Raw genomic sequence first — 16878 nt, forward strand, 5'->3', positions numbered from 1 at the left:
TGCTTATGTGTGAAGGTTTACAATAAATTAAATTAAAAAAGAGTTTGTGGGAAATGATGTCTTCAATATCATATCTAAAATATCTAAGTAGCTGATAATTCTAATTATTTTCCCAATATTTATTTATTTTCCACATAAACATATCAGAGATTAAAGTTATAAAATAAAATTATACTCTATGACTAAATCGTTTTACCCACGGCCACACACAAATAAATGTCACTAACTACTTAGAAAACGTTTAATGAATTTACCTACATATATCTAACTATGCATTCGAAACATCGTTATGTGTGAGACATTATGTGTCAAAAATTTCAGTGACCATGCTACAATTATTGTAGTTATATGTAGTAGTATATGATTAACGATATTATTGCAAAAATCGGATATGATAGAGACCGGAGATCTGATATGTCTGAAAACATCCAAGTGTTTCGGTTTAAAAAAAGTGGGGTTATTAAGTTCACAGAGAGACAAACTTGCATCTCATATGTATTTACTTCTACTTTGTACTTAGCCAATTCATTACTCAACTGTACCAAATTTTTTATTACAAGGAGCCTATTATATTAACTATACATATCCACGTAGAAGAATATGTTATGTGTATGTGTATTATAGGGGGTCACCTTTGAATAAAAGTTTTTCTACTATAGTTAATTAGGAGTAATTGAATGGTGCCATTGTTAATGTATGATCTATAGCTGTCAAGTTGAATCTAACGTTATATAAAACGTTGTTACATTCAAGTTTAAGATCCAACAACAAAACTACTCCATATGTAATTATATTGTGTGAAGAAAGAGAAATGTAATGCTCCTACATTCAATTAAGATGATGTAGTAATTGTTAATATTGTTAAAAAAAAGGTTCAAGCATCAAGGTATAATTTTCCAAATAATATCCAAGAATGTTGCTTCTTCATATATGTCTGATAGTACATTATTATATTAGTAGCCTAACTATATTCTACGAGAAAAAAGCAGTACTATTATTTGGTACTCCCCAACTTATTCTACGAGGAAAAGCTTTCAACCATCATTTAATAAAATATGTAGAGTTCATTCTTCCATCAACATGTGAGTTTTTTCACATATTGAGTCCGGAATGTCGTGAAAACATAGTCTAATATGTATGATTTTTAATCTTGACCGTCATTTTTTCCTCATCCAATGAATAAAATATGTAGAGTTCTAGGTTCTACACATAAGAATGGTTCTATCTTTAACGCAACCCTAGGATTGTGATCAAGATAGAATCATTCTTAAACGTAGAACCATTCTTAAACGTAGAACAAATGCCAAACGGAGGTCGTTAGATCTTTTAATCCAATGGTGTTGATTTGCACAACAACTTCCCATTACAACCAAAACTATTATTAATGGGTGAATGCAGATAAGTGAAAAAATAAAGCATGCATGGACTCTTCTTCGTTTCATTCATTCTTCCATCAACATGTGAGTTTTTTCACATGTTGAGTCCGGAATGTCGTGAAAACATAGTCTAATATGTATGATTTTTAATCTTGACCGTCATTTTTTCCTCATCCAATGAATAAAATATGTAGAGTTCTAGGTTCTACACTTAAGAATGGTTCTATCTTTAACGCAACCCTATATATATATATATATATATATATATATATATATATATATATATATATATATATATTGAAATGATAGTTTTTGATGTAACGATCGTTATTTAAATATAGTTGCATAGAGTTATACTAAAATGACAACCACAATTAAAATATAATGTACCACCAATGAGAACTCTTATTTTTAAAAGCAGATTCAACCTTAGTCTATCACGTGGCAGTCTAGCTTGCCTATGTATCCTAGATTACTTAATTATATCTGATTTCGTATCGCAGATTGCTTGGAACCATATGACGAGTTGTTTGCCGATGTATCGCAGATTGTTTGTACCTAGATTGTCATTTTAACTATGGTGTCACCATAGTGCTCTGATTTCTTATCGCAGAATGCTTCCCTAAGTTGTCATTTTAACTATGATGTCACCATAATATTTCTGAACACAATAGTGTCACCATAGTTAAAATGACAATTTAGGCAAACAATCTGTTGTACATAAACAAACAATATGTAGATTGAATGGAAAATATAAAAGTTCATGCTAGCCATGGAAATAAAAGCAGTTAGAGGCTTTGAGCGATTGCATGTGGGAGTAACTTAATTGATTTTAATTTGCGCCCAATTATTGGAAGCTTAGGGGGATCAAATAGGAACTAGCTCATTTATATTGGAATTATATGATCTAATATGTATTCTTATCGTATTTTATTTATTTATCTTCTTATCAAGCTGCTTCTTAATATTTGTATAAGCTATATAGTAGTAAAAAGTAATATTGCAAATAAATTATGTCTGCCCCAAAATAGTATTGGATCTAAAAGCTTGGGGTGTAAAAGGAAATAAGTTGGAACAATTTATGAATAGTAGATGGGAATCTTATTAAGTGGTAATAATTCATGATAAATGGTCCCCCATCATATTTAAATGTATCTCCTTAACCATATTAGGCATAAAACATCTCCACGAGTGTTGTAAAAATGAACCATTTGCCATAAAAACTAAAAATTGATGAACAGTTTTCATATTGTATAAGTAAGTACTATTATTTTAAATACTATAAAAGTTAGTTTAACAAAGCATATTGCAATATATAATATAATATAATGTCATAACAATGTGCTAATAGTAGGATAAAAAATACTACTACATGAACTTTTAGTGTGTAACCAATTTCTTACAATCATGTCTTCCGGCATAACTAAATTATGCATGGCGTGTGCAATGACAAATCAACGTAGTTTAGTCAATGTCATTTTAGTCTAGTCAGATATTTCGAGATGCCACCTTATACTAAGACATTATCGTTTTGAACTTTCTAGCATGTCATTTTGGATTCAATTTGGATGTAAATTCGATTTTATGAGAAATTGACTATACTATATGAGAAATTGACTATACTAGTATTTTTTTCAATCATATTCGAAGTAGAGGGTGGAAAATTGAATTTTTATAATTAATGTATTTTGCAACTATTTACTCTACAAAAATATGTTGTTGTATAACTAGAAATAATTTACGTTTATCCGCACTGACCTCATTCCTACAAGATAATGCAAGTACGTAACAACATTTAGTACAAGCCTCCCCACCACCTGCCTATAACAGCAAAAATTAAATGTCATAAAATAGCACAACAAAATTTATAAGTAAAATTAAATGTCATAAAATAGCATAACAAAATTTATGTTGAATTCTCGTTTTAATCATTGTGTATTTTAAATTTATAATGAAAATCGATTCTGATTCAGGATACCTATCTCATCTCGTAGCTTTAGTTATTTATTTTTGGTGTGGAGGGGTCCAAATTAGACCTTGACGTTCTCATTAAATTTCCATTATTTATTCTCCTACCAACTCAACCTTTTTAATTCCTCTCTTTCCTAGAAAGGTCCAATAATTTTCATCCTATCCAAAAATAAATATTATTGCCTACTTAAAATTTCCACCAATATAGCCTAATTAATCCCATCTTAATCAAAGAAACTCACTACACATAGTGACCAATATAATATATGCATATACACATGAAAGTGGCAGAGTAAGTAAAAATAAAACTGTAGTAATACTTTCTCGAAAAAACGACAACACGTTGTTTTTTCTAGTTTTAATTAATTTACTTACATTTTGTTGGTTTGTACATGCATAATTTAATTCTGACTGCTAATAATTCGTAGCCTTTAAATGCTCTCTCTTCATTCCGCCCCTACCCATTTTTCTTTTCATTTAACTAGTATAATAATTATTAATATGTACTTTAGCTTAGAATTAAATTCTCGGTAGGAAGAAATAAATAACTTGTATCAGAAGCAATAATCCCCTATTAAATTACGAAAAAAAAATTATACTGCACTTAAATTCATATCGACATGCATTTGATTCACTTAAAATTCCCATATCCACCATTTTTATTGACATTAATAACGATAGCCGTAATTTTACAGCTGTACTACTGTTTGGTTTGTTATTCGGAAGAGAAAAAATAATTACTTTAGTTATCCCAACAATATTTAGAATACTATAAAATTTAACATGCCCAATTATCCAATAAGGTAGTTGGTTAACATTATAAAAGTGTGGGGACTAAGCTTAAAAAGACGGATTCATATTTATTGTCTAAATCTCTTATTGCACTATAATGTTCCAATTTCATAAAGTAAAGCAAGCACCCCAAATAATAGAACAACTATGATAATTCAACTTTGAAGGTACGAGGAAACATAAAAATCCATAACTATAACGTAATAGTCCTAGAAAAAAATAAATTTTCACATTGAACTATGCAAATTATTGGTTATCTTGTTTCTATTTAATTTCTCTTCTTTCCTATATTTAATGATATTTAGAATTAGAACGCAGCTGGATAATTATTCTTTTTTGCAATTTTAGGGTATGATCTTCCCAACAAGATATTAAATGTATAAATATAAATATAGGTAGGTAAAATGGTGGATACATTAGTTAATAATGTTAATTAGGGAGGTACAGGAAATCGTATGGGTAGAAATTAATGTGGTATTGTCGGTTTAAATTTGGTTCAACCTGTTGATATTGGGATTTGATCAATTACATGCATGTTAACATTATTCAAGTACTCCCTAATAATTGCAATTGAATATGAACAAGTGGCGAGGTATGAAATCTTTTTTGTAATTCATACATGTTGTTTTTCACTTATTAAAACCATTTATTTTTACTTAATTATGAAAGTGATAGCACACACATTATTTATGTGTATATCTACATTTATAGAGAAGCTAGGTCTCCCATGCCGCCAGCCGCTTGCCCTCTTTCAATATCTGCATGTAATATAATATAATTAAACAAACTAATAAATTTTAATTGTGAATTAATTTTTTATTAAATGAATGAATTCTAATATCTCAAGAATTATTATTGTCATTATTAATTCTAGAAATCACTTGAAATATGAAGCTTAATTTGTTTATGTTTTTTTATAACCTCAATTAAATCCATAATACGACAAATTGATATTTAATTTTTATCTGAATTAATAATATTACTAAAATTATTTAAAATATTATAATCAAACTAAATATGTAAAGAAAGACAAAAATATCAAATATAGCTAAACGAGATCGTTGCTCACATAAAGAGAAACATAATTTTAGAAGATATATGGCATCCGTCTGTAAAATATAAGAGCATCCGCAATGGGGCGGACGATAGGCCGCCCGATGCCTCGGGCGCGCCATCGTCCGCCCACTGTGGGTGCGCGGACGATGACCGATGCATCGTCCGCGCCCTAGAGATCGTCTGCGGACGATGGCGCGGACGATGCAACGCGTTTTTTTTAATTCCGAAAAATTTATTTATATAAATACCCCCTACCCCACCTTCATTTGTAACCTTTCCATTCACTTTTTCACACTCAAATTACACTATAAAATGGATTCCGGTGAATACCCAAGTCCGAATAGTCCGATGTTTGGGGGTGGTGCATGTTGGTCGGGTACAGACCCTGACGAATATCGGCCGTTTTACTCCAACACGCAGTACGGTCCCGAATTCAGTACGGATTCGTACGGTCTGTCTGACATGGATCCGTCTCCAACTCGCCGCCGCCGCCCATTCCCGCCGTTCCGCCACCCCTACGCCGCCGTCGCCCCCGCCAGAAAGAAGCGGAACCGGCACCGGGCGTACAAGGTGCCACCTCCGGAAACGAATGAAGAGTACGCCCCCGGGAGGACGAACTACCAACCGGATGAAACCCTCGTCTTGGCGAGGTGTTGGGTGGATATTTCAGAGGACCCGGTATTCACAAACAACCAAAAGCAGGTTGCGTACTGGGAGCGCATCGCCGAGCGCTACAATGAGGCGAAGCCGCTGAGCGTGTACAAGCGCCATAGGGAGCAGCTCCGCAAGCACTGGGATCAGGTGAAGAAGCAAGTAAACCTGTTCTCGGCCGAGTACGAAAAGTGCTCGAGGGAGCAGGGAAGCGGCGAGAGCTTGAGTGATGTGCGTGATAGAGCGCTGTTGTCGTACCAGTCAATGTACGTCGACTTCAAGCATTTCAACATCTGGGCACTCTTGAAGGACAAGCAGAAGTTCCAGGGCGGGATTCTGCCATCGGCTGCGCCAAAGAGGACGAGGACCACCGAAGCCGGTGCTTACACAAGCAACGAAAGCGGCGCATATCCGGTGGACCTCAACCGGACGATGTACGAGGAGGAGGAGAGTTCCGGCACACCGGTGTTTTCCCGACGTCCCATTGGTGTCAAGGCTGCGAAGAACAAGGGGAATGCGAAGGCGACATCCTCCTCGCAAGCCGCGGCGGCACCCCCATCGCCGATCCCGACCCCGGCGGCACTTGCCTACGCGGAGTTGGCAGCGACCGCCAACTAGAGGACGTTGTTGGACACGCACAACGCCCTCATGCAATGTCAGGACCCGGCCAAAGCCGAATACCTCCAGGGGATGATCGATGAGCTGCGCCGCAAGTTGGGACTTTTGTAGAGTAGTCAACTTTTTTTTCATTTCTAACTCGTGTAAAACTTTTTTTTAATCAATGTAGGATTTGCCGTTTTTAATTAATCGTGGTATTTTTTAATTATTTTGCATTGACGTATTTGAAAACATTTAAATTAATTAACAAAACAATAGTGAAACCTATAGGGCGGCTAATAGGGCGCCCCACTACAGGTGGAAGGGTGGGAGGATAAAATGCTGACATGGCGGTGCATAGGGCGGGCTTTAGGGCGTCCCTTAGGCGCCCCTGCTAATGCTCTAATGCGTCTATCCATAATCAGTAGTCTATTTTTTTTTCAATCCTTCATAAATATCAGTCACTTTAGCAAGTTCCTATTTCTAATATTCTTAGTGTAAGTTATTACTAATAATACTAATAATATCTCTAATCATTCTCTCTCTCTTTACTTCCTACTTTACTAATTTTACGTTATATCATCTATTATATATATTAAAGGATATTGGTAATAGATGAATACAGGATATTCGTTAATCATTAGACTGGATTTCGAACCACTGTGTGACATGTGTTATAACTAAAAGAGGATATATGATTTTTTTATCTGCGAACTTTGTCAAAGTATTAATTTTGGTCCTTAACATTTGAAAATATCTTCCGAGGTCCATGAATTTCGATTTAATATCATTTGAGCTACTTTTTCACTGTTTCAAACTTTTTTTGAGCGAAAATACCCTTAAACCAAAAAAGGGCAATTTTTTTGTTTACTTTCTTCTTCGTTAAAATATTGAGAGAATATCCCTTTTTGTCCGCGAACTTTACCAAAATATTATTTTTTTTGTGTGAGCTTTGATTCCATATGTGGTTCAATCGCATTAAGCCTTTATCTCTCATCCTCTCTCGCTTTTCAACACAATAATCCCACTTCCTCTATCCCTAATTCATGGAGCTCTCCTACCAAGCTTAAATCCTTAACTCTTGATAATAATTCTCTCTTTGGAAAAATCCCTAATTCTTTAACGAGTTTAGTTTTTCTCGAGGAGTTAGACTTGAGGCACAACAAATTTGAAGGAAACATTGATGAAATGGACAATTTGTTGTTTTTATAGGGGATGAATCTTGAGAAGAATAATTTTGTTGGTTTGGTTTCAGATTCAATTAAAAAACTTCTAAATCTCTTTGTTTTAAACTTGAACAACAACAAATTCTGCAGGGGAATCCCACAGATTGTCGGAAACGTCACCTCATTAAAATCCCTTGATCTCTACGAGAACAATCTCACCAGAGAAATCCCACTTTCTCAAGGAACTAAGCCTCTGACAAAAAATGATATTCCGGCAAAATCCGCGGACCAAAAATGATGTTTTTTCAATATTTTAACGAAGAAGACAGAGTAAATACAATGAAATGTCCTTCATGGACTTGATGGTATTTTCGTCCAAAAAAAAGTTTGGAATAGTGAAGAGGTGCTCAAACAATATTACATCTAATTTAATGGACCTCAATAAATATTTTAAAATGCCACAAAACAAAATTAATAACTTGGCAAAATTGACGGAATAGAAAAAAATGTTCCCTCGAAAAAAATCTAAATCAATTTTACTACTTCAATGACGACTGACCTAAGCAAATTCACCCATCGCTGTCATTAATATACAATCAAGACTGAAGTCAGTGGGCGGTTAGGACAAGAAAGATTAGATAGAATTGATTACAAGAATCTAGCTGATGGTTAGATTGGTCCGTCAACAGTAATTTGGAAAAATAACTAAATTCACAACACATCCGTATTTACAGTTTAAGGCTTTAAGCAAGAAGATGTTTAAGTTAACTCTGTGTCTCAGTGAAGAACTGTGAAACCTCATAACCGCTAGACAATGACTAGATTCGTACATCGAAACACCTCTCCACCACTCACAGCTTGACACCACATCCTTAATAAACCTAGCTGTCCCACCACTCGTCTCTGCTCTCACATCACTGCACTACTGCGCTTGCTTTAGCAGACACCCATATTGAAAATAATTTACTTCAATTTCTTTTTTTTTTCATAAATATACTCAATCCATCGAACAAATTAAAATAGGTTTAATAGGGTACTACAAAATATTTCATTTTTATTTTCACATTTTGGGACAACAACGATTGATTTTTTTCGTTTTTTATAAGTGGATCTTACACAACACTACATCATTATACTCATATACTCCTTCCATCCGTTAAATATAGGTACCTCGGGAACAATACGAGTTTAAATGTAAAATTGATAAATTAAAAGAGATTTAGGAAGAAAAAGTGATTGAAGTGTTGCTAGTGGAGAATGTAGAAAGACAGAAAAACTTACTGAAATGAAAGTGAATTATTTTTGTGGGATGAATTAAAACGAAAAAGAAGATTATTTTTATAGCACAAAGAGAGTATAAAATTTGTGTGTACTATATAATAGTGACTCATTCTATCGAGTAACTTTTTTAACCAATTTTTTTTCACAAAGTCAATCGCAGTCTATATTTTTGAAGGCAATACTCTATATTTTGGCTATTGTTTGTAATTGAAAATTTACTACTTTTTGTGTACTCCTACTACGTGACAACTGAAAAAAGGACTATTTTTTGGGACTAACATTTTAAATTATGAATGACAACATAAGATAAAAAACAATTAAGTTGCCCTAGGAAAAGCAAAAATGGTAAGAGTAGAGTGAAACATACATTCCTGAATTTTTTGTTACCATTGGAGTAAAGGTAGAAGTAAAAGCACTATGTTATTATATGAGTGTAGGTGAAAAAAGACCTCTATATCTCAGGGTTTCCTTTTCTAGCATTTTATTTCTTCAATTGGGATTCATAGAGAGAGAGAGAGATGGGGAGAGGGAAAGTACAGCTTCGGAGGATAGAGAACAAGATCAACAGGCAAGTAACTTTCTCAAAGAGGAGAGGTGGATTGCTGAAGAAGGCGCACGAGATCTCTGTGCTCTGCGATGCAGAAGTCGCCTTGATTGTTTTCTCCCACAAGGGAAAGCTCTTTGAGTATTCCACTGATTCTTGGTAACTTTCTTTTTACCTCTGATTCCTTTACTCATACGTGCAGATTTCAACTTTTTGTGATGATGCAAGATCTGATTTTTTATATTTTTTTTAATTTCTCTTAAAAACTAGGGTTTCTCTAGCTTTCTCTTTTACCGATTTTCTTGTTTGTTTCAGCTGATATTTTTCTCGATCCTTTAGTTTCTATTCACAATTTTTACAATTTATTATTAGTATTTCCTATTTTGGTATAATTGAAATATAGAGATGAATTTTCCTATTTTGGTCGAACATAAGGGTGTGTACACATATCCGAAAACCCTGAATGATATTATGTTCTAGGTTATTTTTTTTATTTAATCAGCATCATACTCATACATACCAAATAAACCTTAATTCTCTTATGTGTTTTAGCCCATTTTTACCTGACAAATTAATTCTACTTTTCCTGTATATAACCTATTGTCTTTCTTCAAAATTTGGAAATTGGTTAGTTTCATCAAACGACCACACAAATTTTGAAACACTTTGGTGATGACAGCAATTGTAATTTTCTCCTTTTTGCTAACCTGAAAGGAAAATTTTTCTCAAATTAAAGTGCTTAAATACAAGATAACAGTAGTTGTGAGAAATCGATTGATGCAATGGGACACAAAAAGAAAATTAATTGTTGATGTGCAGAACATGTTTATATTCTTGGGTCCAGTTTTTATCCATTGTATACATTGATAGTCCACTCGTTTCTGGCATCACATTATGTGTATTTATATGTCTGTGTTTACTAAAAATATCATGAATTAAAATTCAAATAAAATCCATAGGTAGTTGCAACTTTCAGTTCTTGACACGAAGCTCTCTAGATTCTGTAGGTTATAACGTTTCTCCTCTGCATCTTGGAAATTGAAATATCACTGCAAATCTACATGTATGCTTTTGTCATTTTATAACTATGACAATGAAGCTCCTGTAATTCTCTTCATTTTGGTGGGGTGGGGTGGGGTGGGTGGGGGTCTCTTTAGATATAGGAGAGTCGCAGTTCTTTCTTGACAAGACGGGAATCATGTTACAATACTGTTGATGATGTTTGTTCAATTTCAGTAATTGAAAGCAATCTATCATATATGGAAGGTTAATTTATTTATTAATTTATCGGTGCATTAACTATACAAGTAATAACAAGTCTCCTCCTATTATTTCGGTTGTAATAATGCATGCTTGATGTAAATTTTAACATCGGAAAATAATTGAAGTAGCTTAAATACTCATTCTTTTGTCTATTAAATCCAAACATATAGAGTAAGGGAGTTTTCGTTCGGACATTATATCCCACAATTCTTCAAAAATTGCTACGACCATTATATCCTAGGAGTATATATGTTATTTACCTGAGATTAACAGAATCTAGCTAGTAGTAATAAAATCTACACATGCACATTTATTTTTGTACTGGTGAAACTTAATTTTCCCAACGTCATTCCAACTTCAAAAGTTAAGACCAGGTAGAGAAAGTACAATAATTGCTTGGTTTTAATAAGAAACCGTGGTGTTGTTGGAGAATATATGATACACACTAGTGCTGTACAATATATACAGCAATTGCAAATTTCATGTGTTTATAATATTACTTGAAATTGTAAATTGGTAGCTAGTGCAATTGATAAACAAGCATAGTACTACACCAGATCAAAAAATGAATTAATGAATTCCTATTTGGGAGTCAAGTAGTTTCAGGATGGATGGTGGGGTAGTTACTGATTTATACTCCATTTAAATACAACAAATATTTTGGATTCACATTTGGGACCAATGCATGACGTAGGCCCCAATTTATTACATTTATGATGGATGGGGTGCCTATTTATTTGAAATATTGCAAGTACCTACTAAAAATGAAATAGAAGAAAATGACTCATGCATATCCATTAGAAAAAAAAAGAACACGGGAAAATAGTAGAAAATGAATGAAAGGAAATGTTTCCATAAAGGAGTATGTTACTGAAAATTTATGAGGAGTTTGAGTTCTTGAAGTTGTCATAATTTTGTTTATGTTAATGATTGAAGGGGGAATTAAACCCTTCATTTTAATTATATGGTCACAATTTATTTAGAATGATGCTGTTTGTGAATTTAGTAAGTAAAATATAGTAATGTTAATTTATTTTTGGGTGCATAGCAGCATGGACAGGATACTGGAGAAGTATGAGAGATACTCATTTGCGGAAAGACAGCTAGTCTCCAACGAGCCTCAGTCACCTGTAATTCTCTAATTATTTTTATATACTATATTCACTTCCTTTATAGTATATGTGTGTGTGTGTGTAAATATTTAGAGCTTCTAATAAAATTAAATGTGACATGTACAGGCTAATTGGAACCTAGAACACAGCAAACTCAAGGCGAGAATTGAACTCTTGCAGAGGAATCATAGGTATGTTATGTACATATATTAATCTTAATCCAAGAAATAGGAATGTCAATTAATTAGCATAAATTTTGTGATTCCATCTTTAATTACTCCATAATTTAAATATTCTCAGGCACTACATGGGAGAAGATCTTGACTCAATGAACCTCAAAGATATTCAAAATCTAGAGCAACAGCTGGAAACTGCACTCAAGAATATCAGATCCAGAAAAGTATATTCATACCAATTTAAATATTTTCTATACTACTATTGCACCACCTTATTTATATTTTGTTGTTGCAATGCAGAATCAACTTTTGTTCGATTCCATCTCCGACTTGCAGCAAAAGGTTTATTTGTCTCTTTACCATAGTTGAATCCCATCTACATAATAATTAGTAAAACAAATCAGGAATATGTTCTAGCTAGGGTTTTCCCTTTAATTTGAATCACATAACATGTTCTCAATCTTGTGTGTTTGACTATATATATGCCTCTTTATTTTCTCTATTGTTACAGGAAAAAGCAATACAAGAGCAGAATACCATGCTGACAAAGCAGGTTATTTAAGAGAGAATGAAGCAATGCTAATACATATTGTGTTAACACTATATTTGTAATTAATTTTATCTAAAATGATTGTTGATATATGTAGATCAAGGAGAAAGAACAGGATATGGCCCAGCAGCCATGGGATCAGCAACATCACAACCACCGACCACCACCACCGCAGCAGCCACAGCATCAGCCGCCGCCGCCACCCTTCATGATGGCACCTCAATTCCCTGGCTTAAACATGGGGTAATTAACTACTACTACTTTGTTAAACTTGTACTACTGAGATTTAAATCCTTTATTATAATAATAATAATAATAATAATAATAATAATGACGATAAAATTTTTTTTATTTAATTTGGATGGATTTAGAGGTGTGTACAACGAAGGAGAAGCAATGGAGGCTAGAAGGAATGAGCTAGATCTCACACTTGATTCCTTCTACTCATGCAACCTTGGATGCTTTGCTGCTTAAAGAATCCACCTCTTCTTTAATTAGGGAACTAATAAGGTTTCTGGCTTTTGTGTTAATCACTATCAATGCTTCTATTTGGTCATCACCCAGGAGTATGTTTAAACCATTCCTAAGATCGTGTGTAATTTTAATTTCTGCTGCACTTATATATTGTATGATGTTATCACTTTGAAAAAACATTTTCCTGACTTTCTGTAAAATTATTTAAAGCATGTTTTATTGATAATGTTATGCTATCTGCCAAATAAAACTCCATATAAATCCCCTATTTAATTAGTACACTGGACATCAATTTGTAATATTTGGGCCCAAACTGCTATTTTCGAACTGGTAGTGATCCAGCCAGCTGGCCCATTGCAATTTCGAACCTTCCAACCCGGCCCAATGTATTTGAGAAAGGACTGTCAACCGACAGTGGTGAATTTTCTTAACTTACTTTACCATCATTGCTTCTTTTTTTCTGTATTATTCTAATACTATTGATAACATGTTTAATTCTCTACTTTTAGAAGTCTTTTCAGAAAATTTGCACCATTTTCTTTAGTCTCTTCTAGTCTAATTTGGTTTTTATTTTATTTTATTACATTATCGCAATTATTTTTTGGGTGCGCCTCAAACTAAAATTGTGGATTAATAAATAAATCTGGGATGGATACAAGAAATATGAAAATATTACTACATAATTAGCGAGCTAGATAAAATTTTAATGTTGCATTAAAATATTAAAGACCTCGTAATGTATCTCTAATGCTCTCAAAAGAATATAGAAATATGACTACTAATTCTAAAAGCGTCTATTGATCATGATCAGACACCAAGTCAATAACTTAATTTGGTTTAGGTTTACTCATGATTATCAATTGAAACCATCATTACCTACACCAAATCCAGTAATTTATCAATTACAAGTTTGATTGTGGATGGACACCACTTTATTAGAACTTTTCAGGAACCAGCCATAATCAAGCAATATTAATTGTAATTACAATAATTCGAAAAAATCTAAAAGTAGACCCAAACCTTAAGTAATAATCCGTCCGTTCGACAAGAATATGCACTCTTTCTTTTTTAGTACGTCCCACAAGAATATGCATTTTCTAATTTTGAAAAGTTTTTTCTCTCTAATGAGGTGGGACCCATTCTCCACTAACAATACTTTAATTACCTATTCTCTCTACATCTCTCTTACTTTACCAATTTTACATTAAAATTCGTACTGAATCCAAATTGCATATTCTTTGGGTACCGAGGGAATATATCTATTTGCTCAAAGTTTTCAGACATTCAATTGCAAGAACGATTTATTTTTCTCTATTTACTCAGCACTTATCTTCTAGGATATGGTTAACATGCTGCGAATCTTGTCAAACACTAATCAAAAGTAATTAAAATTAAAGAAGGAATATGTTTAACTACATGTATTATTAAATATTAATAATCCCCAAAAGAATTTGTAGATTATTTAAGAACAGCTAATGATGGTAAGAATATGGGCCTACCAAAAATTGATGATAGTCACGTTCAAGTGTAGGCCCTTGAAAGCCTAAAGAAATTAAAAGATGCAAAGAGAAAAATCATTAGACAAAAAAGAATGAAAAAGAAAAAGAAAATGTGTCCCCATGCAATCATGCAGTTAGTTGTTGTTTGCCTCACTCAAATATACATTCCTTTTCCACCTCATAAATACATAAACCTTCATCTCAAACTCATAAATCCAATTCACAAAATCAAAAAACATGGTCAAAATCGGCACTAAACTGCCTAATTTCTGCTTAAACCGGATTAGGCCTCTAGCCCGGGTTCGTTCGCCTCCCAACAACGCTACTTTTGCCGATCAAGAGAAAAAGGACACTTGTGAGAAGCCGGCTGCCAATGGCCGGAAAATAATGATCGTGGTAGATCCAAGCGCTGTGGCTAAGAACGCGGTGCAGTGGACCCTCAGCCAAGCTGTTCAAAATCAAGATTTGGTGGTTTTGCTCTATGTCATTAAGCCTTCTAAACAAGGTAAGTTAATGGTGTAATTTGAGTTTAATTTATTGATTTGGGAATGTCATTTTGCTAGGGAAGATAACTTATGTAACCTAAATATAAAAAAAATGTACGTTCGTCTCATATTTTATCTTATCTCATATTTCCTATCGAACATGTGCAGGGGATGGAGATGTAAAAAATGATTCAAGAATTCCTGCATTTCTCACTAGTATGAAGAGTATGTGCCAAGTGAAGAGGCCTGAGGTAAGTTGAAATTGATTTTATTTATTAATGATGATTTAGATGATTAGTTGATTTAATTAAAAATGTGGGAGATAGGTGCGTGTGGAGGTTGAGGTGGTGGAAGGGAAAGAAAAGGGCCCTGCTATAGTGGAGGCAGCTAGGAGGCAAGAGGCGGCGCTCCTGGTCGTTGGGCAGAAGAAACGGTCGGTGACGTGGCGGCTAATGCTGACGTGGGCGGGGGGAAGGGTGGCGGCGGCCGCAGCCGGTGGTGGAGTGGCTGAGTATTGTGTACAAAATGCTAGTTGTATGGCCCTGGCTGTGAGGAGGAAGAGCAAGAAAGTTGGGGGATATCTTATCACTACTAAAAGGCAGAAAGATTTTTGGCTATTGGCTTGATTAAATTTGTTTTAATATAATTTATTTTTGTGTTTAATAATTAGTTGCATTACTTGGTTTGTGATGTGCAAAATTGAATTTGATGATTGAGTAGCTGTATATAAAATTGATTGTGTTTTGTTATAGAGAGATAGTGTGGTGTATGTAGGATGTGAAATATATATAGTTAACATTATTGGGATATAATCAAATAAGTGAAGTTGTGTGTTATAAGTTGAGTTGGGGTTGCTAATGCAAAATCTAATTTATAATTACTGTTGTAATTTGATTAAATCGAAGAATTTATACAATTGACTTTAATTAAGTGTAGTAATTAACCTCGGTTCACCGGACGTAGTTCTATAACTCCAATTGTATTTGAATGTATGAACAGCAAATAATGCAATATCAATCACAAACAGAAGATTAACTTTTTGTTAATTCCAAAAATTGCACAATTAACACTTTTTTATTAATATATCACACGAAGAATATGGTGGGGTCAATAGTTATTTTATATAGTACTACATGGGTTATATTACTAGCTTCAAACACAAGAAATAATGATTGTAAAAAGACACAAGAAACAATTATCGCAAAGGGAAAAGCTATATATATGGCTGGCCATAAATGGCATTTTAGTAAATATAGATATTTTCAGATATTAATAGCTTAATTATCTCATTTAATGCTTAATTCAGTTGGTAATATTAGCCTTAGTCTTTAATTGTAGTTTCTTTTTAATTCATTTATTCCATTCTTTTTTAGAGTAATTTGAACTCAACTTTTTTACCACGTACTTTGCTTTTATTTTTACTAGTATCACGCCCGTGCGATGCACGGGTCATTTTAATTTCTTCATATTTATTTCGGGTTTATACTTTTTCAATCACATTAACCCCACATGGCCACAAGAGTGCGTTTAAATGCTAACTTTTCTTAAAAATGTCAATACGATCACATTAAAATTTCAACACATATTTGTGTTGACATTTTAATAAACTGTCTTGACATTTAAATATCAGACTTAAAATTAAAAAGCATTTTAATTATGTGAAAATATGAAATAACCGTTGCGTTATAACTGCAAGAGCAAGTTTACGTTGCAATAATTTAAGATTGCACTGGTGAGACACTCCCTAGTCGAGCTTCATTTCATTGCAATATAGTGACCCTATACACTAAAAACCCAAACCTTGAAACCCAAATCATAAACCCTTAACTTTAAAATATACTCATCATGACCAACAAATGAGTCAAATATCAATAAAATTCTCCCT

At 33.5% G+C, this 16878-nt stretch overlaps 2 protein-coding genes across 3 annotated transcripts; both read left to right on the plus strand.

The window, feature by feature from the left end:
* The first annotated feature begins 9287 nt into the window (after window positions 1-9287).
* Window positions 9288-13235, plus strand: LOC121794910 (truncated transcription factor CAULIFLOWER A-like). Of its 2 annotated transcripts, none has more exons than XM_042193307.1 (8): window positions 9288-9593; window positions 11746-11827; window positions 11936-12000; window positions 12110-12209; window positions 12286-12327; window positions 12497-12538; window positions 12633-12778; window positions 12907-13235. In XM_042193307.1, the coding sequence occupies exons 1-8, from the start codon at window positions 9409-9411 to the stop codon at window positions 13007-13009; spliced, it is 765 nt and encodes a 254-aa protein (XP_042049241.1). In that variant the 5' UTR covers window positions 9288-9408; the 3' UTR covers window positions 13010-13235. The 2 variants fall into 2 exon arrangements, with proteins under 2 accessions (XP_042049241.1, XP_042049242.1); XM_042193308.1 differs by having other exon boundaries at window positions 11749-11827.
* Window positions 13236-14684: 1449 nt separating this feature from the next.
* Window positions 14685-15829, plus strand: LOC121793960. The gene is made up of 3 exons (XM_042191981.1): window positions 14685-15013; window positions 15162-15244; window positions 15320-15829. Exons 1-3 carry the CDS (start codon window positions 14746-14748, stop codon window positions 15617-15619), a joined length of 651 nt encoding a protein of 216 aa, XP_042047915.1. The 5' UTR covers window positions 14685-14745; the 3' UTR covers window positions 15620-15829.
* Window positions 15830-16878: the final 1049 nt, after the last annotated feature.

The sequence above is a fragment of the Salvia splendens genome, chromosome 3 (assembly GCF_004379255.2).
Source record: "Salvia splendens isolate huo1 chromosome 3, SspV2, whole genome shotgun sequence".
Taxonomy (NCBI): domain Eukaryota; kingdom Viridiplantae; phylum Streptophyta; class Magnoliopsida; order Lamiales; family Lamiaceae; genus Salvia; species Salvia splendens.